The sequence below is a fragment of the Lampetra fluviatilis genome, chromosome 7, assembly GCF_964198595.1.
Source record: "Lampetra fluviatilis chromosome 7, kcLamFluv1.1, whole genome shotgun sequence".
Taxonomy (NCBI): Eukaryota; Metazoa; Chordata; class Hyperoartia; order Petromyzontiformes; family Petromyzontidae; genus Lampetra; species Lampetra fluviatilis.
The window spans coordinates 9,362,712-9,390,667 of record NC_136281.1 but is presented as its reverse complement, the minus strand read 5'-3'; the positions used below and the strand labels follow the sequence as shown (position 1 = coordinate 9,390,667).

Sequence of the window (27,956 nt, the reverse complement as noted above, 5' to 3'; positions counted from 1 at the left end):
TGGAGCACTTGGCATTAAACGCACACACACGCACCAACACAATAGCCTGAACGCACGCACGCACACACCTAACACACCTAACAACCCACGCGCAGGTGCTCTTTAAAGCAGGAAATCGAGAGCACGGACATTCTGTCGCCCGGCCATCGAGTGGTCACAGAAGCAATGTTGTGCGGCGCTGGCACGCTGACGACGTGAACAAGGCAGAAGGTGAGCGCGAGGTTTTGTCGGAGGAGGAGGAAGGAACGAGTGCGGCAGTGATGGACCGCGTATCGAGAGCAGGCAGGCGTGGTGCTGGTGCGACAGGGGCATCGTCAATGCCCGGCGTAGCAGCAGAGACTTCGCACAGAGCTCCCCTATAGACCGGGAAACGAGCCTCGCTTTGCCTCCCCTCTACCTCCTCGTCCTCCTCGTCCTCTTGTCGCTCTGTTGCTGGGTGGCAGTCCTGGAATCTCACTCGACGGTGATATGACCGAGACCATCCCATCCCCGGGCGGGGAGGCAGGTGAGCGAGGCGTGGCTGCCGGCAGCGGCGAGACGGCTGACCGTGGGGGAGTCGTAGCCGGCGGTAGTGAGGAAGAGAACGATATCACATCGGACGTGGTGGGTGAGAAGAATCACATGGCAGCCAACCACGCCACACAGATGTTCGAGCTGCCCGCAGGTGATCACCACGGTGGCGAAGGTCCTGATGCCCATCATGACCAGGAGAAGAAGCAGCAGCAGCAGCGGGCGGACGAGGACCTGCAGCAAGCCGTGGGGTCAACAGCTGTTGACCTTTGCAGGAGCAGGACCTCCAGCGCGTCCTTCCTTGGTCGAGATGAAGTTCACGACGAGGATCCCGTGGAGTTGGTGTGGGGATCCGAACGGGCAGCAGCAGCAGCAGCGGCATCGTCGTCGACCACCGATCCAGCTGCAGCCAGCAGCTCCACGCCGCTGAACGCCAACAAGACCAGACTCTACTGCCGCCGATGGGTCATCGTGACAATCTTCAGTATCTACTCGCTGTCCAACGCCTTCCAGTGGATCGAGTACAGCATCATCAACAACATCTTCGTGCGCTTCTACGGGGTCGATTCGGGCGCCGTAGACTGGCTGTCCATGGTCTACATGCTCGCCTACATCCCACTCATCTTCCCCATCACCTGGCTTCTCGACCACTACGGACTGCGCACCACGGCTCTGCTGGCCACGGCTTTCGACGCCCTGGGCGCGTGGCTCAAGGTGGCGAGCGTGAGGCCCGATGGCCTGGGATTCGGGGTCACGGTGTTGGCCCAGACCGTGTGCGCCATCTCCAACGCGTTCATCATCGGCATGCCCTCGCGAGTGGCCGCCGTGTGGTTCGGACCTCAGGAGGTGTCCACAGCCTGCGCTCTGGGCGTCTTCGGGAACCAGGTGAGGGTTCGAGTGGCGAGTTGGTGGACGAATCGGAGTTCAGAGTGGGGTGGTGGTGGTGGTGGTGGTGGGGCCAGAATTCGCTGCTATGGTCAAGACGGTAAAAATGTTCGAGTCATGCCTATGTCACGGCTGTTGAACCATACGGGTTTAGCCGTGAGCTTGTGCAGGGAAGTTGAGTTTTCAGGTCCATTACAGCGTACAGACGTTTCAATACGGGCACAAAAACCCGTTGTGTTTGTCTATTTGTGTGTGTTTCTCCCTCGTGATGGGACTTTGTAGGACGAACGTTGAGATTTATAAGGGAACGGAGTGTAATACGGTAGGCACTGACAAGGCGTTGACAGGTATGGGATTTATTGATACGGCTCTAAATGAGGTTGAATCGTTTGATAGGACAATCATTTCAAATTGTCATCACATAATTCACTGTTGTGGGCCACAAAACAAGATTGGAACCACACTTGATTTGAAGCTTTCGTGACTGCAGGAATTACTCTTTGGTTCTTTCGGTAAAGGCACGTAGAAAGAAAATAAATTAAATAATATAGTACAACGTTTCGATCAGGTAGAACAAAATTTGAGAGAGAGACAAAACACAGGCACGGAGACACACAGACAGACATAAGTCTATGTTGTGTGTCTCTCTGTGTGTCTCTGTGTTGTCTCTCTCTGCTTGTGTCTGTCTGTGTGTCTCCGTATCTGTGTTTTGTGTCTCTCTCAAATTTAGTTCTACCTGATGACGGTTGCTTGTGTTGCAATCGAAACGTCGTACTATATTATTTAATTTATTTTCTTTCTACGTGACATTACCGAAAGAACCAAAGAGAGAAGATTGGAACCATCAAAGACAGGGCCGTATGATCCAATAGGGAGAGTAAGCACTGTGCCTAGGGTCTACGAAAACTAAAGGGCCAACGAAAACACATTTTGCTATTGTTCTTTGTATGATTAAAAAATTTAACCAAGTTATCTTCTTGAATAATGATTTTTTTTGTGGCTGCTCGTTGCAATTTATTTACAGTGGTAACAAGTCGACCCGTGAGGCATCACACACCTTCAATAAGTCTTTAAGCTTAAACGAAAGTAAAGCAACATTGCACAAGCCATGAGGTTGTCCCGTCAGAATACTGAATTTGTTATCGATGAATTATTTTAAAACTGCGTCATCCGATATGATAATCATAGTAAAAAAAAATAGTGGAAGAAATTTTCGCTTGCAATATTTTTAAGGCTTGCTACTTTTTTTTAAACAATAATTTCAAATTAAATCTGCGTATCTGCGGCACACACACAGCGCGCTCCCATCGAATTATGGCACAGACTAAATAATGATCGTATCGGTGACGACATCTGTCCAACGGCTGGACAAAGTACGCTAAAAACAAGCGGAGTGACAGCGGCGGTCGGGGTAACATGGGCAGCAGCAACAGCAGCACAAACTGCAGAAGGTTATCACTGAAGTCCTTCGAAACAAAAGTGCCGACAATAACATTAATCTGACCCTGATTAAAAGGGATGTCACCTCTGGTGGTATTGATAAGTGACATGCCTGGACTGGGCGCATGGACTAATTGAGGGAGCTACAATAGCAGATATATGTGGACTGGAAAGGGCCCCTCAATAAAGATAATACTAATGTTGTTGTTTGACTTTGTGTGGATTCTATTATCCGCAAAGTTATCTGCTTGGGTCACGCGGATAACGAGACGCATTTTGCCGTGGCGACTCCTCTTTTTAGTGAAGAAGAAAAAAAACAATTGTGGATAATAGGAAGCCGTTTCCACAACGGAGGACGCGAAAACCCCGTGGATAATAATTGGGCGTCGTAAGATAAGCGGCGCAGATAACAGGAGTTTTCACGGACCTTACAGTTCCCGCGGATGATAGCAGTCTCACGTCATAGGGTCGCGGGGAAGAGGAGCTCTCATGTATTGTTAATAATTTATAGCCCTTTGTGATGTACAAATACCGTGACATAAATAGACCTCCATTGGTCTTGCCAATAAATATATATTAGCGCATCGGATCAATAATATCTCGCAGTATTTTATTTAGGAAAGCAAATACGGCACGTGACCGCTTTTGTCGTCTGTGGTCAGACCAGTTGTACAAACGAGAACTTGTAACTGTTGGGTTGACAAGTTCTTAGTGACAGCGAAATCTTCATCTTCTAGCTGGATCCCACTGGTTGCTGGTAGGGCCCCATCGTGAGGATGCATTTTGTTTAATGAGCCCGAATACTGCTGCTGATATTTATACGATTGAATCCGAACCAGAATTTGATTCAATAAATGCTGCAGGATAGCATTTGTCTGGGAAGCTTATAGGCAGTTGTGTAAAACAAAGAATGTTAATTTGATAGAGACGCACAGACAGAAAGAAATCGTGTTTTATTTTATCACCCGTAATAGCAAAGAGCTGACAATTCCACTTCTGTGTTCACTCACTCTGGCCATATTTTAACGTTTTGTGGCTTGTTGACACCATTTGTGTCCATTTATGTTCCGTGTAAGTATTGTACAGTATATGGAGGTAAACAATGGGTTAGGGCAAAGTTTGGAATTTAGAAGCCTTTGCGATGGTATGTTAGAGATTCAAAGTAACCCTGCGTTAGTTATTTAAAGTGGTACATTATTTGACAGCCCTTCTGCCAGGGATGGTCGTGGACAAAAAACATGCAGGGCTGCATATTTGCCAAACTAAGGTGAAACTGACTTAAAAAGAACCAGTCTTATATCTCGAAGGAATGATTGAAACATGTCAACATTGCTGGTGTTGGAGACATCAGCACATTAAGTTCGCCAAACTTTGGATGTGACATAATAGAGCATCCGTTTAACAAAATGATATTTCCCAAGGGATGTAATGCACCTGCCTACTGGCATTTAAGACGTCTAACCGCGTACGCATTCCAAAGCTGCCATGGTGAATGATTAACACGCCGGAATCATTATATGAGACGTCGCCTTTTCAATATCCCTGAGAGGCGGTTGAAACATTTGTTTAATCTGCTCCCATCCACTTAGTGTAAATGGGTACAGTCAATTGTCAGATCCCATGTGGTGGGGTAAAGTGTAGGTGCTCTCACCGCTTCCAAGTTACCTGACCAGGAGGCCAAAATACAATTTTAGTGGAGGGGGCCCTTCCACCAACAATGGCATGAGCAAGTAAGTACAGGGCTGCCCCTTTACCTGTACAAGCATTTGTGTTGATGCACTCGTGAGCTGGAAATGTTTTGATTGATGGTGTGACAACAGGTTTTAAAGTTGTGGTTCAAAAGTCACTTGTCGGACGCTGGAACGCATTCCTTTTCTAAGTCAAAGAACTCCCAAGCCAAGGACTCATTGTCTTTGGGGCCGTCCATAAATGACGTCACGCGATTTTTGACGATTTTTTACCCCCCCCCCCTTCGTCACACGGCGTCACAAATAGTCAGAACCCCCCCCCCCCCTCAAATATGACGTCACAAAGCTCTGTTCCTCCCCCCCCAAAATAAAACATGCCTCATCGCTTTAAACTATTGTCATTGTAGTGCGTATTTAATTTGGCGCTGCACTCTGATGTTGTAGGAGAAAACATTTATTAAAAAGTCTATTTAATTAAGTAGAACGTGTTGTCTATATTTAATTAAAGTTGCGCATTTTGATATGTTACATTTCTCAACCCCCCCCCCCTCGTCACACATCGTCACAAATGTCTGACCCCCCCCCCCCCCAGGTGCGTGACGTCATTTATGGACGGCCCTTTGCCCAACCTGGATAATAGTTTAACAACGCTTTTATATTTACGGATCAGACCCCAAAAAAATCTCTTACGCATAATTTTGGTCGTGAAAGCCTACGTATTATACTGGATAATAGTGATCAGATAAACTTAACTTTACGTTGCTTTTTTGAACTACCTCCGTAACTATGAGTCGTTGTTCACCTTTGATATTAAAACCTGCAACCAAGAAAACAACACTCTCCCAAAATAAACATGCGACTTTTAAACAGCAGCAATATCTTGTTTTTACGAGCAGGTAACAGAGTTGAAATCCTCTGCCAATTATCCCAACAATTGGTTTCACGGCTTTGTTCAATGTCACGTACAGATTGTCGTATGATTTGTATCTAAATCATGGGTTTAGCAACGATTCATTATTATTGATGTTTGGCCTGGGTCACAATGGATTACGTAGTCTAGCCCAAGGATTTTAAAAATTGCGGTCATTCCAGCATGCAGCAGTGAAACGAAGACCTAACTATAGACCGGTTTCACCCTCATAACTCAAACCCAATAAACATAAGACGTCCTTTTAATTTCTTTGTATCTATCCCAAGGCCAAGATTAGGTGACAAAGCGTTTGCCGTTTCAGCACCCTACGTTTTGGAACAACCTTGTTTTCTCCAGTTTAACACCTAGTAGGTTTTCGCGACCAATATCATCCATAATATAGGTTTGTGGGTTCGATCGCGTGAATATAAATGTGTCTTTAGACCCGCCACCACCCGACAGCCAAATTAGTAAGGTTTGTCACGTAAACAGAACATGCCAATTCGTTACTAGTACAGCACACCGGCGTGTTGGAGAGAAAATCCACAACATTTACAATCTGTTTACGACGCTTTGCCAGTAATTAAAACTAGTTTCATCAGGCGACAGCCAGATTTGTGGAGACGTCCCCCTATTTCGTTCCTTGTTTTCTCCGTTAATATCGCTAATTATCTTCCTTGAAAAAAATATGCTCAAGTAGAAGATTAGTGCTGGATACAACTGCATTTACAAATCGAATTTTAACTTTCATCCTTACCCATGTATTAATAGTTTAATTTTAATCTACAATTTATTTGAGGGACTCTGTGTTGTCTTGGTGTGGTCTGCGACTGTTTTTGCTGTTGTTTTGCTGCCTTGCCCAAGCTTGGCAATTTGTGTATTTATGCAAATTTAACTAATATACTTAATCTATTTGACGTGATTTGCTTACCTCTCCTATACTTTGAACTCCGATGGTATTTTTGTATTATTTGTTGTTGTAACATTCTAACCAGCCCCTACTGGACATGTGAGAAATAGATCTTCATAGCTCATCGGATTCCTCCAGGATAAATAAAGATTCAGATTTTGACTCTGTACTGTCATCTATGTTCACTGCTACCGTATGCATCTTGGAGCCCCATATATTGACACTAACTGGACGCCATTCACACTTGCCTAAGAGAACAATACATCAAAATCCGTATATGACAAGAAACCGCACATAAATGTTGCGTTTGTAGTTGAAATTACAAACTAGCCACACTCGTTCAGTTCTTCTCAGCTGGTAGTCTGGATAAGGCTGAGAGCTTTTGTACATGCAATATTGCACACATTTGCGTGTCATTAAATCTATAATCGTTTCTGTTGTAATGAGTTTTCTTATCGTTTACGGATTGGGATTGTGCCTCATTTCCCAAGCTACACAGCCACAATTGTTCACTGTAATGAATGAAATACTGTAAAATAAGAAATTCCAGCCATTCTCAATCCATCAGTGGATGATGGCCTTCCCATACCATGTAGGCCATGGGGGTCTTTTTTGTTGTTGTTGTTAGCGTACTTCACCATGCTGGTCAGTGCGGATTGATGTAGGAGGGACGAGGGCAGGATTGGGTCAGATATCACTGGTCACTGAGTTTGGCCCTGGCCGGGATTCGGACCCGCTGGGTTCGTATTGCAGGACGCCAACCATTGTTCCACCAAAGCACATTCATTGTTGCCTTTTGGTACAATCCAGTATATACGTACATAAACTTGTTACGACTGCATTATACAAGCATTTCACTTCACGTTTCTCACAACTCTGTCAATGAATAGCCCTTGAGTGTTGAGAGAGCTCATGGCTACGTGGCATCTGATGGCATTTTTACGTTGCATAATTGTTAAAAAAAACTTCTAAATTAATCCACTGTTGTGAATATTTCCAGTGACCATTGCATTCACTCGGCTTTCAGCAAATGACCCTCATATACGCAGATCCGATTTCAAGTTGGACTGACAAAGCCCGACTGCTTTCACAAACGTGATCATGAGTCTTTCTGCTAACATGATTTGTGACCTAAAGCTCACATGGCACAGACTGTGTTGTAGATTTAAGTGCTGGTTGCCAGGACACACTAGATTTGATTAAATAGTGAAGTGGCAGGACTGTTTGTTGTGCAGAAGTGCCATTTGGCACATTAGATAAGATTAAACAGGGCTCCCTCGTTTACGGAACGTGTGTTTGCTTTGCAACAATTCACTGCTTTCCAAGTAAAGGAGATCGTACTTTGTGTGCGTTTTTCATCGTTGTGCTGTGCTGTACCGCTCCGGTTGTTTTCAGGTTGTACCGCGTGTTGTTTCGCAGTCCGTTCCTGAAAAAGCTCTCAGCGTGTGCAGCAAAACGTCAGACACCATGCCTAACAACACATGGTATAACCCGAAAACACGTCGGAGGGTGAAAGAGATTGTTTAAAGTGCAGCATCTAAAGGGAGTTTCTTGCACTGCGGTACTCGCAGACCACTCCGCTCTCAGTTGAATTTCGGTCAAGTGGTTGACTCAGCCCATAATTCCTCCAGGGTGGATATAAGTTATATTTTCTGTTGAAAAACACCTTCTGAGTCAACCCGCCTGCTTGGCTTCTGCCGTCTCATCGTAAGTTCCACCTTGCAACCTTCGATTGGTCTCAAGTGGCCCCCTCCTCCTCCTTGTCAAGCCCTGAGCCTCTCAAACCAGACTAGACAAACGTCGCTTCTTTTTAAATCCTTTATATTAAGTTCACTTGCTTGCTTGCTTGCGTGCTTACGACCGTGCAAATCTTTCGGTCGTTTTTTAACCCACTTCCCGTGATCCAATCGAGCTGACATTTTGCACATAGACTCGTTGTGCGTGACAATTTCTTTTCGTGAAAAAAAAATTCCAACATTTTACACTTTTTAGGAATTTTTTTAAAATATGTAATTACCAATTGCTTAATGGTGGCAGGCAATCATCTGACCCATAGGTGGCAGCCATCTCAAGCCAGAGGACGAGAGGAATCTAGCCGCCACGCATATAAAGGATTTATAGTGAAAAACTTTGTTTTTACGGGTTAATTTTTTCACAGCTCTGGTTCTTAGCAATTCGGTCCCTCCATAGACTAATGCCCATCGACTCTCATAGAGACCCTGTCACAGCTCAAGTTGTCTAGAACGTACTCCCTCCTCCACTTGCACTGTACCACCCATCGGCATAATCACCTCTATAAGAATCTTAAGAATGTTATTGCATTTATTCTCCCACGCCTCTGAATGTCCTTGTTTCGATCAATCTGTGCATGTGTAACACATTTTATTCATTAATTATTGGGAGGAAAGGGGGAGCAGCAGCAGCACAGTGGTTAGCGCACTGCTATTAACCAGGCGACCTGAGTTTGATTGCTGGCTGTGGCCAACATCAGTGTTAAGCTGTATTTGAAACAGGCCTGGGCCTCCCTTCACCGGCCTGCACTGGCTAGTGTTGTGAAATATGGTCAAATAATCCCCTTGACTGACGTAGCGTGGAGTGGATTTTATCCAACCGTAAATTGACAAAGGGCTGTACGTATGTTTTTGGCGAGAAGTGGTTAGTGTTTATTCCGCGCACAGACAATAGGAATAGGAAATTCCCACTGCTGTCTCCGAGCGGCCGATGCAGATGAACGTGACGTCTTGTTCCATTGAGCAGAGACATTTTGACCTCTTGTTTTTCTGTGTGAACGCACAAACTTTAATGTTTAAGCTACTTGACCCTTTAGGATTTTCAGGTTCAGTGAGTTTAACATGTGAAAGTAAATGTATAGCATCTCAACTAACTGTGTTTGACGAGTCATCTATAATGTTAATAAATGAATATGTGACAAGCCCATTTCTTTTCAGAAAAATTTAACAAATTTCGGGTCCATCAGCCGATTGGCTCATGGACCGATGTTTAACGGCAGAATTAGTTTCAGCAGGCAAACTGGATTAGTTTTGACCTCCTGGGTCTCTTAAGTGCAGTCATTTAATAAAGATCATCCTCGCAGCTGCTTTTGGATAACCATCGAACAAAGACGGTCACTACATGGCGCGCTTTTAGGTGCGCTTCTGCGGCCATCTGGAATGCTCTTCCTTCCGATATTAGGAAGCCACTGAAGCTATCCACTTTAAAATCTAGATTGAAAACTAATTTCTTTACAACTGGTGTTTGTGTTTAGTTTGTTATCCTTCCCCCACGCTTGATTAGCACAGTTGGCTATGTACGGTGCAAAATAAGTTCAACATACATACAAAGATGTTACTTTTCATTTAATCTGCGTTTGTATAAACGTAGGCAAACCAATGCGATGTTACTATTGTCGGAATCCGCAGTTGATATCCAATACATCCAGTGGGTTCATTCAAATAACCGCGTTGCCTTACACTGCCTAAAACCGTTTATCACTGTTTTGCATGGGTTGATTCCAGTTTAGAGTCAACAGTACGTGTTCCACAAGTGTCAGTGGCTGTGTGAAATAGTCAGCAAGCGTGTGGTTTAGTGTCCATATTACTTCTAAATAAACTCCTTAACGTTTTTTTTAAACAACGGTTTTATTAACAACTTCGTTTATCTCACGGTCGAGAAGTACGTCAATGGTGCGGTGACTGCTCCCACATCAACGCTTACTTGAATTAATTGATTACTTCCGTAACTGGTTCACACGGAGCAGGCGATTCGAGAGTTTAGGGACCACAGCGTTTTTTACCTACACAAATACATATATATAAATAATAAGGCGTCCATACAAAATGTTAATTGCTTTAAAGTAGCAAATTAATTGATTAATTGATGCCGATTTTGATAGAGGCATGCATTGTCACAGGATCTGAGTGCGTGTGCAAAATTTGGAAGTGATTTGACAACGGGAAGTAGACTACATTTTGATTACAAGATTCGACCACGACAAACAGAGGAGTCAAGTTAAGTAAGACCATTGAAAAAAGAGCTTAATAGCTCAGTGGACCTTGCTTGGTAAAATAAAAAGTTGAGTTTAGTTTACTGGAGCTGTAATATGAAGTGGCTTTGTGTGGTGGGAATGGTTTTCATTCAAATATATTAAAGTGTGGAATGTGATTTTAAGTGGTTTAATGTGTTCAGGTATTGCTTTGCTCTTAATACACATCGTCATCAACATTGTGTGTGAGGAGTGGCGGAACAGTGCATAGCACATTAAGCTATTATCTGAAGCCCAGCTAAAATTACTCATCTTTATGCGCAATACCAGTTTAAATTAGCATCGGAACATGTTCCATATCTTCTCCCCAGATGACAGTCCGAAGAGCCAGTGCTTCGTCTGCCAACGTGTCAGCATCACCGCTGGGAGGGCATGCGCAGCCGGGCGCTGTTGCCAGGCTGCGTCACTTCACGTGTCGTTGCCAGCCTCGTTAATAACAGAACCTGCGGCAAATGTTCTAACGCTAAGCTGACAAGGGATTGTCGTTGTCTTGGCGTGGTTGCGTGTGCGGTGGTAGGTGGGGATCGCACTGGGATTTCTTCTGCCGCCCCTGATTGTTCCTTACTCGGAGGAGGTCTCCGAGCTCAGCTACAACATCAGCTGCATGTTCTACGGAGCGGCGGCCGTTTCCACCGCGGTGTTCCTGCTCGTCACCCTGTGTGAGGACTGGCGGCGTCCACCCACCAACTCCACCCCCCGCCCCCACTGGCCGCTCACACACACACACTTCGCTGCAGTCATCTGTGTTAACTTACCCTTGGTTGAGCACTGTGTTCAGCAAATTTTAAATAGCAAACAAACAAAAACGTCGCCGTCGCCCCCCCCCCCCATTTTGAACAAATGCATTTGGTGAAAGCCGCTACAAATAATTTAAAGAATGAAAGTCAAAAGAGGCTTTGAACATTCAAGTGCATTACAGACATTCATGTGTTAACATCAGACGGTTATGAACAATTCTTATTAAATGTGAGAAATTCGAAAACGTCCTTTTATAACAATTTTTGCATTCTCAATTGTGAGTTTTCAGATGTGCGTTTCGAACGGAGTTGAACCAAATACCTAAAATGTATAATATTGATAATTTGTGCTGACAATGACACAAGTATCAAGTGACATTTTCAGCAAGGGGCTACTGTGAGTGGTTAAACATTTTATTTTAATGAACATTTTAACATGATGGCGAAAGGGCGCCCCGATGACGAGATGTTAACTTCCTCTCCTGGTATACAGGAGGTTGTAGGTTCGATCTCGACCCTGCCGCCTGTATATATGGAGTTTGAATGTTCTCCCCGTGGCCGAATGGATTTTTCTCCGGGTCCTCCGGTTTTATCCCTCCACATTTAGAAACATGCGATTAGAGTATTTGGCTGCTATAAATGTCCACTTGATAAGCCACTTCGTTGAGCTATGATTTGTGACCAGGTCACTTCTGAAAAAAAAACTATAGCTCCGTAGGCCTTACATGGTAAAATAAGAAAATAAATACTTGTGGGCATGGAGAAATATAAATCCCAAACTTGCGAGCAGAGAATACCCACACTTCCTACATCATAGGCCAGTAACCTACTTACTGCACTTCCTTTTACAAACACCTTGCTCTACAGCAGGTACATCATAGTTGCCCATTCCTAAATCACACGTTACGTCCCGTCACCTTCTCTTGCTGCGACGACTACGATGAACACTAAATTCCAGCTGCCGTGTTTCATACAATTTCATTATTCACTTCTTCTATAAGTTCATCTTGATATACCCACAGCGTCCTTTGCCTCCAGGCTTGGTAAATGGAACACTATGAATGTCATCCACAGTGTTCTTTATTAAACGTTAAACATTTACATCCATTTGTCGAATCACTGCTGGATGAAGGCCTCTCCGCCTTGTAGGCCACGAGAGCTGTTTGACCATACTCTACCACATTTCGTCCGTGTGGATTGGTGAAGGGGTCATTGAGAGGGTGGGGCAGGCTCAGAACCATACCAGATATCACTGATCACTCGGGTTATAGGATCAGTGACTGGGAACTGAAATCTGGTTCAGGGCGCACTTGATAATGATTGTGTCACCACTCCACTGTCCTTGAATAATAACCCAAAATACATTTAGCGAGGTTGGTATAATTGTAAAAGAAGGGCGTTGGTTATACACCATGTGCCTAAATTGTATTCTCCGCAAGTGCACTTTGTACACAAATAAATAATATATTTACGTAAATGTACGTTCTTCACATAAGCTCTTGCTTTTAAATATCATATCGAAATATTTTGACAATTTGATTGATGTTAATCAATACCGAATTGTACATTTGGTGCCATATGCCAGATGTTTTATTTCATGTTGAATACCTTTTCCAAGCAACTCTGATATCTGTACCATGCACGTATAAACATATTGATGGGTGGGGGGTGGGGGAGTGGTAACAGTGGTCACCGCACTGCCTGATGAACCTATCGAGCTGAGCTTGATTTCCAGTCATGACTTACATCAGTAGCAAGTGAAATCTCAATCGGTATTGCCGCGTTCTTCGCCTCCGCCTCCCCTTCGCCAACCGGCAGGGACTAGCATGGTGAAGTATGGTCAAACAGCAGCCATGACTGGCACGGCATGGGGAGCTCTTCAGTCAGCAGCAGTTTGAGAAAAAGCTCTAAGCTAGTTTTATTATTAACCGTACGAGCTAAACTGGAACATCTGGAAAATCTAAACTATTTTCTTGGTTCTTTCAGTAAAGTCACGTAGAATGGAAATAATAAAATAATAAAAATAAAACATAATAAAATAATTCTCACGTTTCGGCCACAACGCAAGCAGCCGAAACGTCGTGAGAATTATTTTATTATGTTTTATTATTATTATTTTATTATTTCCATTCTACGTGACTTTACCGAAAGAACCAAGAAAATGAATCCTTGCAGTCACGAAAGCTTTAAATCGAAATTTAAATCTAAACTAGTTGATTTAACTGCAATGAACTTGTTTTTCCCAACCCATCACTGCTTGCATTTCATGTATTTTTTTAAATTCAAGTCTTCATGGCTCATTTAATCGACCTTCCAATACATTTTCCGTCCACGTGTTCATCAGTTGTAAAACGGCCATTACCTTGGTTAACTTTAAACATGACATACAATTATGTTAACAATCTGCATGTGAAAAATGTGTGCATTGTGAGTCATGTGACTGGAGATGAAATGATTAGTATAAACAAAGCCGGCTGCTACACAGGAGGTTGTTTTTTGAGACTATTGAGTGGCGTGAGTGACGCTGCCCAAAAAACTCGGTTACCCTGTTAGACCGGTCCTGCTCTATGTAGATTCTACGTCACAAAGCCAAGCAAGCACTACATTCTTGAGACTATTATAGCATGCGTACACGACTAACTCCAAATTCGTGCCCATTGTCGATAACATATGAATCTGGTCGTGTACAAACTTAGTGGATTATAAGATGTACCTCCAACTTTTACTATAAAATCCAGGGGGAAAGAAACGTCGACCGCTTTTGTTGCCATCGAAACGTCGTAGTTTTTTGTTATTTTTGTTATTTTCTTTGAACCTATCTACGTGACTTTACCGAAAGACCCAAAGAATATTAATTCCTGCAGTCACGAAAGCTTTAAGTCAAGATTTTGTATAAATGTCAAAACCAGTTTTACTATTGCCATTGCTGGAATGTATCCATATTCAGGGCAGAGTGATTCTTGCTTTGTGCAGTCATTGTTGTTCGGGACAGAGACCGGTTTATTGATAGGTGGCTGAAACCAGAATTCGAACCCACGGATCCTCCGTGATGGCAGCTCTTTCCACTCTGACCTCTGCGCCACCTGCCCGCCTCTAATCGCATCTCATTTTCATGTCGCATTTGGCTCGGCAGCAAACTCGCTGCGCGTGCATCGGTAAGTGCGTTGTGTGTATGTTGAAATTCTTTCACACCGTACATATCCAACCGTGCTCATCGGAGGTGCGTTGATGTGTATGTGTGTGCGCGCGGTCTGCTGTCTGCACAGTGTTCCGGGAAAAACCTTCACTACCTCCGAGTCCAGCACAGGCACTGCTATGGTACAACCCTCCCGAGCATGAGTACTCCTACTTGGGCTCCTTGAAGCGCCTCATGTACAATCGCAGCTTTGTGCTTCTCGCCATCACCTATGGTAAGCATCACGATCACGGCTTAGTTTCTGTAATTTGGCATGTGGAGCGAAACGTCAGACATCATGCCGAACAATGCGCAGCACAACATGAAAATAAGTCTGACAGCCATGTAGCACAAGCTGCGAATGCAGTCGTTGGGTTTCCATGTCACTGATAGGCTGGAGGTGCTTAGTAGCCAAAGTCATCATCATCTTCAGCCATGGTCAATCCACTGCTGGATGCAGGCCTGCCCAAGTCACCAAATCCTGTAGCGGCAGGGGGGTGGACGAGAGATGATTTGTTACCGTGGCAAATCCATCGCAAACCACCACAGCGATAGCATCATTCAACACAATACACTGCATACTGTCTGCTTAGAATTACTGCCTGTTTTTTTGTAGTGTTTTTATTTTGTAACAAAAACGCTGGTAGGTACAACAGGACGGTGTGTTCAATAGGAGAGGGACAAAAACATTTGTGGAAATTTCTGATTGGCATGTCGAGAACATTCAAAGGAGAGGTGAAATTATGGCCCGCTGCCCATAATGACTCGCTTTTAAAACGAATTTGGCAACGCTGAGACACCCTGGGTTCGAATCTAGGCAGACGTCCATGATATTAAAACCGGTTCACAAGTGTAGCTGCCTGCACACAAAAAAACACATTAAGTTTGGTCTTGCACTTGATTTTTCTCAAATCAAGTGCTGAAAATCTTAAAGATATACAGTAGATCATCGATTATCCGGCAGCTTGAGAAGGAAGGGGGCATCGGATTTTCAAAAATGCTGGATAATCACATCATTATTTAAAATAGCTTATATCTGCACATTCTGGCATAATGTTATGTAGGTGTTGTTGTATTTGTTGATTTTAGTGTTTAGAATGTGTTCATTACATTAAATTGGCATAAATAAACATACCAATAGACGAATAAATATTGTACTGTAAAAAGTTGTTGTATTTACTGTTCTGTACTTAACACTCTAATTTCGAAGACTCTGGATTGGGTGATGTACGTCCTTCTATGCTCTTGTTCTAACACAACCATGTGTTTGAGGATCGCTGGACTGGTTACAGCCTTTGGAGCAGTTTTGCCGGTTTTGCCGGATCGGCCCGGGACAGCCAGATAATGTTGGAAGCAGAATAATCGCGCACCAGATAATCGATGATCAACTGTTTATAGATTTTATTGTCATGCAACAATCTCGTAGTGAGTGGGCCATGTGGAAAAGTGCGCCGCCTACGATGCAAAGAGTAAAAGGGCCACTTGAAGGACCGTTCAGAAGACCTGTGAGATCATTGGCCATTCTCTGTCACACGTAGTACACTGCTTGTGTGCGGTTCCGTGATGGCAAGATGCCAAAAGCACAGTTGGAATATAATGTAGAAAATGAAAAGACTACTTTTTTTGTCCTACATTGGCGTTGCTTAAAAACCTGTATGGAGTTCTTGAGACGATACATGCATTTGGGAGAGCCAAGTTAATAAGCATGCCAGAACGTTGGGGATTATGAGCATTAAGTTTCTGGGGCCCTAATTCTTTTGTAATGTCCATAGTTATTAAATCCAGCAACTACTGAGCTGAAATAATAAGGCGTAGCGGGCAGGCGGCATTGAAGAACATAAGGGGCACTACAACAGTCACAGGAATATAATACGATGAGGATTTATACAGGGGGGGGATAAATGTGATTGCATCTCAAAGAGTGGCACGTGTATTGAATAGACAGTCATCAGCAAATCAAGCATTTTGCTTCCATGATTTTAATCAAACGATTGTGAGGCTAAAAGCTGTAGTAGTAATGATAATAATACACGTTTAAACATTCACATTTTGAGAACTTGCATGGGATGCTGGCATGGTGCAATGATCAAATATGTAAATGTTGAGAGAAATCCACAGTTCCCAGCGGCAGACTTTGCAACAGTGAGGTAGAGGTGATGATACTCTGCTACTGTTGTCAGTCGGTCACATAAAAAAAAATTGATGGTCATCTAAGATGCGAAGGCCACTGCACACCTTCAGGAAACTCTGATGGGTTTTTGTGTAATGCACAGAGGATGGTTTTTTTTACACTATTTTTTGTGTGTTGTTGGAAACTTGTGGTGGTGCCCAAACTCGACTTGGAATCTGAAGGTCGCTATGGTTTGATCTCCCTGCATGGCAGTGGCGACAATGGTACAAGCTTCTTAAATCCCTTCAGCAGTATAAATAGGTGCACCAAAGTTATTTTTTAGGAAAATCGTGTGTGGTGGCATAAATTGTGCGTAATCTCTCGAGTTTCTGGAGGCCCTTATGCCAGCAGTGCCGTGACCAAGCAAAATAATGCAGGGCTGCCTTTTCACCATTTCTCCTACTTATGTAATGTGCTCCTTATCATGTAGCGTGTGCAATTGTTGGCACTAACCGTGCGTTCATGTAAGAAGCGCAACAAGTTGTTGTGAAATTGTTTCCATCGAGGCTTATGTTGGCTTAGCGTGCCTGGAAACATAGTGAGAACCTGTTTAATAAAATCATACAAGAGGATTCCAAAGTGCAAGTGTTAAAATGTGCAGGTAGATTGTGTGGAGAGAAAGAGAGATGCATGTGTGTCCTTCTAAGGCTCCATTAATGGAATGGCTTTAATTAAATGCGCACGCATTCACATGAAGCATGGGCCTGGGAAAGCCATTGCTGATCTCATCATGACTCGTCATGTTCCTTCGTGTTCGTTAGACACAAACCTAGATAACTGTACGGTCATGGCAATACATTTCGAATGACATTTTTTGACTTGCATAAGTGTCTCAATGCAAGTGCATTAAGGAGAGGAGGCATATATATATGTATGCATAGAAAATGACAAGACTGTAATTATGTACGGCCCTTTTTCAGTCCACTGCTCAATGAACGCCTTCCTTGCCATGTCGGTCATGAGGGGGCGTTGTTTAACCATACTTCACCACGCTGGTCACTGTGGGGTTCGTGAAGAGGGGAGCACCCACGTCGACCGTTGAAGAAATCTCACGCCACCGATGTTAAACATATATACAGTATACAACTACAAATACTGTGTTATTTTGAAACGTTTCGCATGACCAACAGTTTTTGTTGTGCCGATTAACAATCTTTTTGGTGTTCTCAGCTTAATTCTAATCGCTGTAACGTGCAGTGCTTTTGAGGCGGCAAAATGCACTTTGCGTCACCTGCCCGATCCCTCCAGCCCTAACCGCTGCCTGTTCATCGTGGACGCGAAACTAGAAACAATCTGAGTCTCACCGCGCCCCCCCCGCCCTGCGCGCCTCTGTCCACGCAGGGATCATCACCGGCGTCTTCTACGCCATCTCCACTCTCCTCAATCAGATGCTGATCGAGCACTACCCGGTGAGGCTCGCCGCCTACCGCTGGGCTCGCCCTACTAACGCTGCCTGTTTGTTGCTGCCCGTCGAAAATGGTCATCGGCCACGATTTGTAATTGCCTTTATTTGGGTCGGATCGCACTGCGTGAAAATGTGCATGTCATAAACCGTCCTCCACCCAACTGTTGGTCGTGAAAGCCTACGTGTTTTTAAACCGTAAGCCGTGTTCAAATCTAGTGCTGTGGATGAAGGCCTCCCTGACCCAACCGCACTGCCACCTCTCACGATCCTGCCGTGTAATAACGAACTCCTGCACGTGAGACGAGTTTCTTCACTCCATCTCCTCGGTGGATGTCCGTTCGACCAGATGTGTTCCATTCCCCATTGACTGTCGTCCTCTTCTGGCATTGATGTGTCCTGCGCAAGCCCCACTAATATTTCTTCACAGTTTTAGTTATTTCATTAACCTACCTTGAATTTCGATTTAAAGCGTTCGTGACTGCAGGGATTCATCTTCTTGGTTCTTTCGGTAAAGTCACGTAGAAGGGAAGTAATAAAATAATAAAAATAAAACATAATAAAATAATTCTCACGACGTTTCGGACACAACGTAAGCAGCCGTCCTCAGGTGAAGACCAGGTCTGTCTGACGCTGACAGACCTGGTCTTCACCTGAGGACGGCTGCTTTCGTTGTGGCCGAAACGTCGTGAGAATTATTTGATTATGTTTGATTTTTATTATTTTATTACTTCCCTTCTACGTGACTTTACCGAAAGAACCAAGAAGATAACCTACCTTGGTTTTATGACTGCTGCTGTTTGTTCATTCACTAAAATGCTGACTTTTTATAATCAATTTGTTCAGCTGCCATGTATTGCATAAGCAGGCTTATCTGTGAATATTTCCTCCCACCCCAACTAGTTTTATGAGCATAACTCTCTTGGATAATACCCAGGTGTGCTTGCGGATCAGCGAGTGATGAACCGCACTACGATCCCGTCAACCAATCATACTTTGCAACTCTTGCTCAATCCACCGTCTGGATGTTGTCCACCCCCAACCCTGTGTCCGTAATGGGAATGGTTTGACCGTACTTCACCACACTGGTCAGTGCGGGTTGAAGTGGGGGGTGGGGGTGAATGCCTCGGACCGGTTTGAATGTCACTTTCCGCAGGTGTCAGCCGTGACCGAACTCGGGTCGGGTTGCGGGGTTCGTAGCACAGAGCTCGAACCACTGCGTCACCGCTCCCCTCCCAACAGTAATGCATGTGGTGCAGTCGCTTCAGTTGTGCAGAACTACTGTTGGGGGAAGACACAGATGTGCCCGTGCTGGGTATAATCATAACAACTTAGTACTAAGAGCCAGAGGTGTGGACTCGAGTCATGTGACTTGGACTCGAGTCAGACTCGAGTCATGAATTTGATGACTTGCGACTCGACTTGGACTTGCATAACAATGACTTTGTCCCACCTCTGCTAAGAGCTGATAGCTACAGGCTTAGTGCTGCGTGGAAGCGTATTATCAAGTAATATCAGTGGTGGGCTGTGTATTTTACACCTAGGCCTTCACTGCTATCCTCCCGCAATTAAATCACGAGGCTCAACACCTATGAGAGTTACAATACACTAATTGCAGAGACATGAATACATGGTGACTGAAACCATCAAGGATGTACCACTATCACACAATATGACAGGATGCTGCATCACAAATAGACATTGCATAACCCAAATCAATGTCATTACCAAAGAAACAAGAACAAACTCGCAACAACCAGTCACATTTACTCATACGACCACCAAGCAAGCAAAAATGCCGTAAAAACACAGATAACATAATCAGGATTCAACAGGCTTCCCCACAGAAAAAAAACATCTAAAGTATTACATCTAAAAATCTAAACGTCACGAAAGAAAGTTTAAATAAATCTTAGATGATGCTACGTTACGTGCTAGCTAGTTTTACTTCAGTTAGCTAACTGGCTCTCCGATCACGCCACACGAACAAGGCCTAACGTAGGCTGCTAGGCCAGCTAGAAGGCTCCGGCGTGTCAAAGAATACGCCCAACGTGGCAAACTCGAAATCTGATTGGTTAAAGAATATGACAATCAACAACATCGTCCCCATTTGCTTCAACAGCAGAGGGGATTCACTCGGTATTTTGAAGGCCTCAGGGTAGATTTTTCATCTGGAGAGGCGGAGACGGCACAGATGGAAAATCTGATAGGATAAAAGCTCTAATTTATGAGCTGCACTGGAAGCAGTGGAACTGAGGGAGAGAGTAGCAATGAAATAACGTCAATGGACTGATGGGAACGAACTTTGTAGAATACATATAGCATTAATGAAAATATAAAAATATAATTTTCTGATTCTGACAATTTCTAGGCCAACAGAGAAGGCCTTGCTGGCCCTGATGGCCTGCTCTAAGTAATATATTGTTTAATTACATGCCTGCACACATTACTATACGTCGATTAACATAATGTAAATACATAATGTACATACATTATGCATGTACGTAATGTATGCTGATTAGCTGTTGATAATGAAACTAATAATAAGTAACCATTGTAAGTCATATGACTACGTTAACCCCCATTTACCCCCGCTGTTTAATGCTGAACTAGGAGAAGTTCTCCACAATTATGGCTGTCGCCTGATGAGACTGGTTGTAATTAACAGCAAAAGTCGTACTCGAATTGTACTTTTGTGTATTTACTCTCCAACAAACTAGTAACTAATTGGCATCTTTTGTTTACGTGACAAATCTTACTAAATTACTGTCGGATGGTGGTGGGTTTAACGACACATATTTATGCGATCTAACCCAAAAAAACTCTGTTGTGGACAACTTGGTGCATTTAGCATTCAGGCCAAGACTATCACGAAGACGCTATGTATCACAGACAGAGTCTGCAGTAGTTCCACAGTGGGAGGCAATGTTTCTCCGTGTCATCCCACTTGAGTACAGCTGCTTTCTCTTTATCTTGGGCTGCGTTGTGTGCGCACCCGTGTGGCAGGGCGAGGAGATTAACGCCGGGCGTATTGGCCTCACCATCGTCGTGCTCGGCATGGTGGGTTCGGTGGCGTGCGGCGTCTGGCTTGACCGCACCAAGACCTACAAGTACGCGTCTGCACTCCCCGTGCACACGTTCGTCGGCACGCATACGCTCCTACACGATGTCGAGATACGTGCTCTATATATTTCCCGTGCTGCTTGTGCCATCACGAGTCAATTTAGAGCTGGATGAAGGCCATCCCAAGCTGTCGCTGTATCTCGCAGTCCGGCGATGTGACGATATATAACTGGCATCCACACGTGACCTGATTTCTTCGCTCCATCTCCACAGGGCAGGTCCTCTCGGCGTGTTTTTACCCCTTTGGCTGCCACTCCATCATTATGCTCGACCACTCGCTGTGTTCGGAAATCAATATGATCTCGCTATCGTGCATCTGTTCTCCAATCCATGTACTTCTCTTCCTGTCTCTCTCAGTGTAATTCCAAATACGCATCTCTTCCGTGCTTCTACGCATGCGTTTCAGCTTGTTGCCATGTGTTCCGAATTTATTTAACACCAATTAATGTTTTACAAAAATGTAAACATTAGCCATGTCGATGTTCTTAACTTCGCTTGCTCGCTAGTGTTACCATTTGCACTGCCTAAGCAGAGTGTTGCTGTTTTGGCTTTTCGTTGTGCGGGCAGGCAGACGACCCTGCTGGTGTACAGCCTTTCGTTTGTCACCATGGTCATTTTCACATTCACGCTGGATCTCGGCTACATCTGGGTGGTTTTCATCACTGGTGGGGCCCTCGGGTAAGAGCCAGTGTGAGTCTTCGTATTGCGAGCGAGTGCGAGCACTTGCGCTTGTTTGCATGTGTGTGTGACTGTGTTCTGTGAGTTTCTTGTGGGTGTGTGTGGGGGGAGCGGTAGTGTAGCGGTTAGCCCGCTGCGCTTCAAACCCGGCCACCTGAGTTTGGTTCTCGCTCAAGGCCACCACGAGTGACGATTGTGTGAACTGGTCCTGGGCCTCCGCTAGGTCGACTCAGCCTCAAATGAGTGCCTGGTGCAGTGTGTAAACATCGCCACTAGGGAGACAAAGGCGGTCAGGTGTGGTGCTGTGGCCACCCACCCCCCTGTGTGCTGTCGGCTTTCATAGGTGCTGCTCGCTAACAGTACTTGCCCCAATAGTGAGTTAATGGCTATACTTTGTCTTTGTGTGTGAGAGTTTAGATTCCAGTCTTAGTGTTTAAAGTCTATATTTGCGTGACAAATTAGTCTAAAAACCAGGCTTGTTTTTTTTCAAAATTCCCTAGATGGTGAAACTCCTCTTTTACCTGCATTAATGTGAGGATGCTGTTGGCAAAACCTTCCTGTCCGTGTTTATTTGTGAAAAAGAGCTTCACACACAGAATGTCCGCTCGCGGTTACCCGCGGATAATATAACCGCTGCCCATTGGGTGAATTTTCCACCACTTTTGCACAACTTCTCTCATTCGTGAAAACTCGTGGATAGTGGGATACATTTTGCACCTGTGGATGACCGATTCCAGGTGCACCGCTTACCTATCGATAAATGTTGTGGGTTTACCTTTCCAACACACCGGTGTGCTGAACTAGTCACTAATAGGCACGTTTTGTGACAAACCTTTCTAATTTCCGGGTGGTGGCAGATTTCACGGTCACATTTATATTTACGCGATGGAACCCAAAATCCGAAAGCCTACGTGTTAAATGAATAAATGGATGTATGTTGAACTTATTTAGCACCATATGTAGCCAACCATACTGATTGAATGTGCGGGGGAATGACAACAAACTAAACACACAAAAAAACTTAGCCCGAGCCACACGCAACTTCTCTAACCGACGATAAAAAGCAGATATTAGGAGTCTCCACGAATCGAGCAGGGGTGACGTATCATGATGATAATAGCGGCGGTGGATAACGATCGTTTCTCTGTATTCACGACTGTATCTCACTATTACGTCACACGCAAGTAACTGTGCAGGAAAGAAACGTGGACTTTGCCTGTACATTGCGGTGGCTCCGTGTTGAGAGAAAGACCGCAGCCCGTGTGACTCATCCCTCACTCCCTCTGTACCAATGACATCCCCCCCACCTCCCCCACCCCCCCTCCACAAAAGTTTCTTCTGCGCGGGGTACCTGCCCGTGGGGTTTGAGTTTGCTGCCGAGCTCACGTACCCGGAGTCAGAGGGCACCTCGTCCGGGCTGCTCAACGTGTCGGCCCAGGTACAGATGGGAAGTCGGGCCGTGTGAAGGGAGACGAGATGAGGGAGAGAGGGAGGGTGTCGTCGTGTGAAATATTTCCACCGTTACGAAAAGGGTGGGTGCCGCAGCGCGGGAATGGGTCCACCGAATGTTCAACTTCAAACAAGTTAATTAAATTAACGCGGTACTTCAATGACGGTCACTCCATCGCACACTTTTAGGTACGCTTCTGCGGCCGTCTGGAACGCTCTCCCTTCCGATATTAGGAAGCCACTGGAGGCTATGCACTTTTAAATCGAGATTGAAAGCTAATTCCTGTAGAATTGCTTCTTCTGTTTAGTTTGTTGTCTTTCCCCCGTCTCTCAAAAGTTCCGAGATGTGGGCAAGCCCTATGTACAAAACCTCTGTGCATAGCATCGTGTGTATAAATAATTAAAAACAATAAGACTGCTTTAAAATATAAGTACAGGACATTCACGTGTGCACACGGCGTTGCCGATGGCACATTCTTGCAGTCGATAGCCTCAAGGCACCTCCGATTTAGCACGGTTGGCTACGTGCGGTGCGAAAGAAGTCCAACAGAAACTTAGGGACCTGTTGACGAGACTGCGTGCCTACGAGTGCAGAGCACACAGTAGCATTGTGCGAGCTCTGTTAAAATTACCTTCTTCGTGTTAAACTATAGGACTAAATCACTCGGAATTTGCTCGATCCCGTCAGATCTCGGAAGCCAAGCAGGATTGAGGCTCGACAATGCTTGGATTGATTACCGCCATTAAGTAAAGAAACAGGTGTAGTAGGTGGTGTGACCAGTAGCGGGCAGTTGCAGCAAACTCGACAAACTCTACTATTGTTCTGCTCCCCAAACTTCACCAACCCACACTGATGATCATGGTAAAGTATAGTTCAACACATAGGCTTCGTAAAAAATAGTCAATCCCTCAAAAAACCCTGCGACGCATGGGAAGGCCCTCATCCAGCATTGGACTGGCAAACACAGGCTGTACATGCGCATGTTACCCAAGTGTCACTCACTGTTGTGCTGCGACGAATATGAACCGGTTCCAACCTCGATGTTATTCTATCACCGTCCACCCTGGCAGGTGTTTGGGATCATCTTCACGATTGTGCAGGGCAGGCTGGTGACCGAATTCTCCCCCAAGGCTGGGAATATCTTCCTGTGCACCTTCCTGCTGATTGGCACCATTATGACCGGTGCGTGCCAGTTTGCGGGATCTGGATGAAATTACAGGGAGGGTCTGTGTAAAGCATGCGTGTTCTCGGGCTGATTGTAAGTTACGTTGGTGTAGATGTCTTTGTGTGTTCATCTCGGTGGGGAGCGGGGTGTAATGATTAGTGCACTGCTACAAAGCCGGTGAACCCAGTTCAGTTCCTGCTTAAGACCAATATCAGTAATGAATAGCTGTCCAGGGCCTCCCCTAGATCGACTCGGCCTTGAATGATTACATGGTGTGTAAGCATTAGCACTGGGGAGACAAAGGCAGCCGAGCGTAGTGCCAGCCTAACTACTTTATTTACAGGTGCTCACCAACAAAACTTGCCCCAACAGCCTGTGTGGCTATAAGGGGGATCTTTGTCTTTGTTCTTGGGCTGAGATTATGAGTAAGGTTTGTGCACATGTGTGTGGTCATGGCCTGATATTTCGAGTGCCATTAATGTACATGAATGGCATTCATGTGTAATAATCCTTCTTGAGACGGCTTCGGAATCAGTCCTTTTATTTCCACTCCACAATACACTTTACTCAATCACTCTCCGTTGCTGGCAGACAACGGAGAGAGGACAGACTTCGCACTAAGTCCCCACCGCGCACGTGGCACCCAGAGCCCCCGTCCGCGCGTGACCCTGCTCTTGTCAGTTTCCAGTCTGCTCCCGATCGTTCTCCCTCACTCTCTCTTAATACCTTCGTCACGTGGTCCCCCCAGCCAATCGTTCATGGACAGCTTCGACCATTCTCGATGGTTCCCTGTCAATCCCGGGACCACGCCTCTCATCCGGCTCCCCATTAGCTGGGGCCCCGAATGGCTAGGCCAATCACTCCTGATGACATGTCGTGATCACGCCTGGGCCATGGTCCCTATCTCAACCCTTATTGGCTACAAGCAGGACCGGCAAGCCAATCCCCACGAGAACCCTCTATGGCTGTTATTACACATGTACATGTGCTTGAGCTCATGGGCCGAGATTCCAGGTGACGTTTGTATACGTGTGTTGCCTTGCAGTGTTCATCAAGTCTGACCTGCGACGGCAGAAAGCCAGTCTTGCTGGGATACAGGGGGTTGAGGTGAGTCCACCACCTCCACAGATAACGCCCTCTGCTCTCAACAGGGACGTGACAAAGGATTGTCACAGGACACAGCAGGAAGCGCTGCTTCAAGTTACATTGAATCTCAAATTAATTTTTGTAACACATTTTGGATGGCTTATAATGTTAAGAGTGGTACATACGGTTCTTTTAATGATTATTTATGCATTCTAACACTTTATTTTTGCCCTTTGTCAATCCACTGCTGGATGAAGGCCTCCTTCATGCGGGTTGTTTGACCACTGTTCACCACGCTCGAGAGCGGTTCAGTTGTCACTCGCCACTGATGGGATAAATGATATAGGACGAGTCGAAAATTACTGCACTCCCACGCCACCCTATCATTGCTTGTGAAATTTTGTTCACTTATTATCAGGCAGGATACTGCCATGATATAATGGTTTTTACACTGGACTTGCAATCCAGAGGCCGCCGATTCGATCTCCTGGCGGGGCAGTTGAAGCAACGTACGAGTTTCTCTAAAAATATTTGTGGGTGCCCTTGCGTCTTCCAAGATGTCTGGCCAGGATGGGATTATAGGCCAAAGGGCCTCTGCCGCTGTCTCCATTGGAGGCCACGCTGGCAGAAGTGGCGTGACCAAGAATCTTCCGGGCGGCACCTTTCCTGTTTTATATTATCGAGGTGCCAAATCGTGTCCAGCTCTAAAGTACAATTTCCCATTTACCAAAATGCCCTCCTCCTCCTGCCCCCCCCTTCAGCCGCTGAAGCAGGCCCTGACTGAGATGGAGCCCAATGGCGTGTGTGCCACCTACCAGCCACCCACCGTCCGCGAGAGCCTTGCGTGAGCGGGCAGAGGCCGGGGCAGCCGAAGGAAGAGTGGCCGCCCGCGTGCGTCGCTGGAGCCTTAAGACGCAACGCATGCCTGCCTCCCCATAACGAGTTCCCTAAACTGCAGACAGAGGGAGCAACAAGAACGCGCTAAGAGAGATCCTGCAAACGTTGGCCTCAATCGCACCACGTGGGGGCGGCATGTGTACCGAGATGAGATTTTGATTCTTGAGATAAAACAGAGGGCTTTTAATTTACTCACAGATTGTTTTCTAGGCCACTGATAGACCGGGAGGTGGCACACGACCAAAGCCACAGCAATAGCGTGAGGAATATTGGACGGTGCTGTGCTGGGTCTGAAAGTGGTTTTCTGGGTCGCTGACCCGGGACACGCGTGGCTGACACTCGGCTCTGGACGAAACGCTTTCACGCGACGAGAGTCCCGACTGCAAAGCCTCGAGCAATGTTGAGCGAGCGAGCGACCGTGTTTGGTATAAAAGTACCGAAAGGACAAGACGTGAAAGCAAGGGGCTATTGAGTACGGTGACGAATGCACTATCTTAATTGTGTGCGTCTCTTTCAACGTAGAATCCGACAGCATGAGGAGATTGAATTTTAACCATTTAAATACATTCCTCAAAAAAATGTATATTCTCAAACGTAGACACTGGATGCAATGTTAACGAAACCAAACTGGTTGCAGGGGGTGAAAAAAAAAGAATGTAAAAAATGCAGACCAATGCACTTGATTATTTCGTATACATCGACTGCGTGTGTGGGTAATATTTGCACGATTTTTACATGTAATGTCGCTGAATGTAAAGCCCTTGCCTTAATTGCGTATACGTTCTCCATTGTTTTGACCTTCATATGTATTTCTGTGCTTTTTTGTAACTAATGCCTGTGAGGTGCGGTGAGCGTGAGAAAGGAGTGAGTGTACAAGCTTAATGATTTATTAATTGTCGTTGAAACCTGAGCGCTGTCATTAAGCGGAACAATTTAAAACATATACGCAATGTTTACAATGTATGCAATCAACGATCTACTCTGCTATATAAAAATATATGCATCGTCTGCTAGATTATGTAATGTAGACAGTTCGTTAATATGTGCTTAGAATACTTGATGTTTCTTTGGTTATGAATTTTACGTCATTTACTTTACTCCCAAGCTGTACCGCTGTGTGTGGTTATTAAAGAATGATTTTGTGCCAGTAGCAATATAATAATAAAAGCAATTATCTTATTGTGCCGATTGGTGGCATCGTGTTGACGTGTGACTCTAAGGACTTCATTGTTTCTTCTATACAGGCTAGAGTTTCCATCCAAACGCTCAAAGCTCTCTGTTGGCTTGGAATGTTTTAGATTCCAGCAGTAATTTAGAGTAGTTGGCATGGGCCCTGGTTCACGGGATTAAATGGGTGCCCATATTAAATTTCCCCTCCTTTGTAGCCCAGTGCCTGTGCCCATTGGGCCCAAGTGCAGTTGCACTGCCTGCACACTTGCAATCTACACCACTGAACCCCACTCAGACAATTGCTTCTCCTCCTGCGATCTTTGCATTGCTACTCCGCTGGCCTCCTCCAGAATTGGCACTCATCGCTAGAGAGCGTGTTTCACTCCTCATTCCACCAACAAGCATTCTCTCAGGTCCCACACCTCTGACCTGCGATGGGACTTTTCCTAAGTCCTAACGTCAACCAGAATGATGCATAGAGTACGCTGAATGTCCCATTTTTAAGTGCAGAATCGAAT

At 45.2% G+C, this 27,956-nt stretch overlaps 1 protein-coding gene across 1 annotated transcript; it reads left to right on the top strand.

The window, feature by feature from the left end:
• Window positions 1–18: 18 nt before the first annotated feature.
• Window positions 19–27,439, top strand: LOC144933537 (choline/ethanolamine transporter flvcr2a-like). The gene is made up of 10 exons (XM_078858423.1): window positions 19–1,395; window positions 10,903–11,044; window positions 14,389–14,532; window positions 17,809–17,876; window positions 20,876–20,979; window positions 21,560–21,670; window positions 23,003–23,108; window positions 24,191–24,302; window positions 25,331–25,392; window positions 26,133–27,439. The coding sequence occupies exons 1-10, from the start codon at window positions 469–471 to the stop codon at window positions 26,217–26,219; spliced, it is 1,863 nt and encodes a 620-aa protein (XP_078714549.1). The 5' UTR covers window positions 19–468; the 3' UTR covers window positions 26,220–27,439.
• Window positions 27,440–27,956: the final 517 nt, after the last annotated feature.

What these genes read in the sequence shown, in the direction of transcription:
- LOC144933537 (XM_078858423.1), top strand. Translation starts at nt 469, where the DNA reads ATGACCGAGACCATCCCATCCCCGGGCGGGGAGGCAGGTGAGCGAGGC. An exon ending in GTTCCTGCTCGTCACCCTGT is followed by an intron (nt 11,045 to 14,388) that starts GTGAGGACTGGC and finishes CTGTCTGCACAG; the next exon opens with TGTTCCGGGAAAAACCTTCA. An exon ending in TGCTGATCGAGCACTACCCG is followed by an intron (nt 17,877 to 20,875) that starts GTGAGGCTCGCC and finishes CCCGTGTGGCAG; the next exon opens with GGCGAGGAGATTAACGCCGG.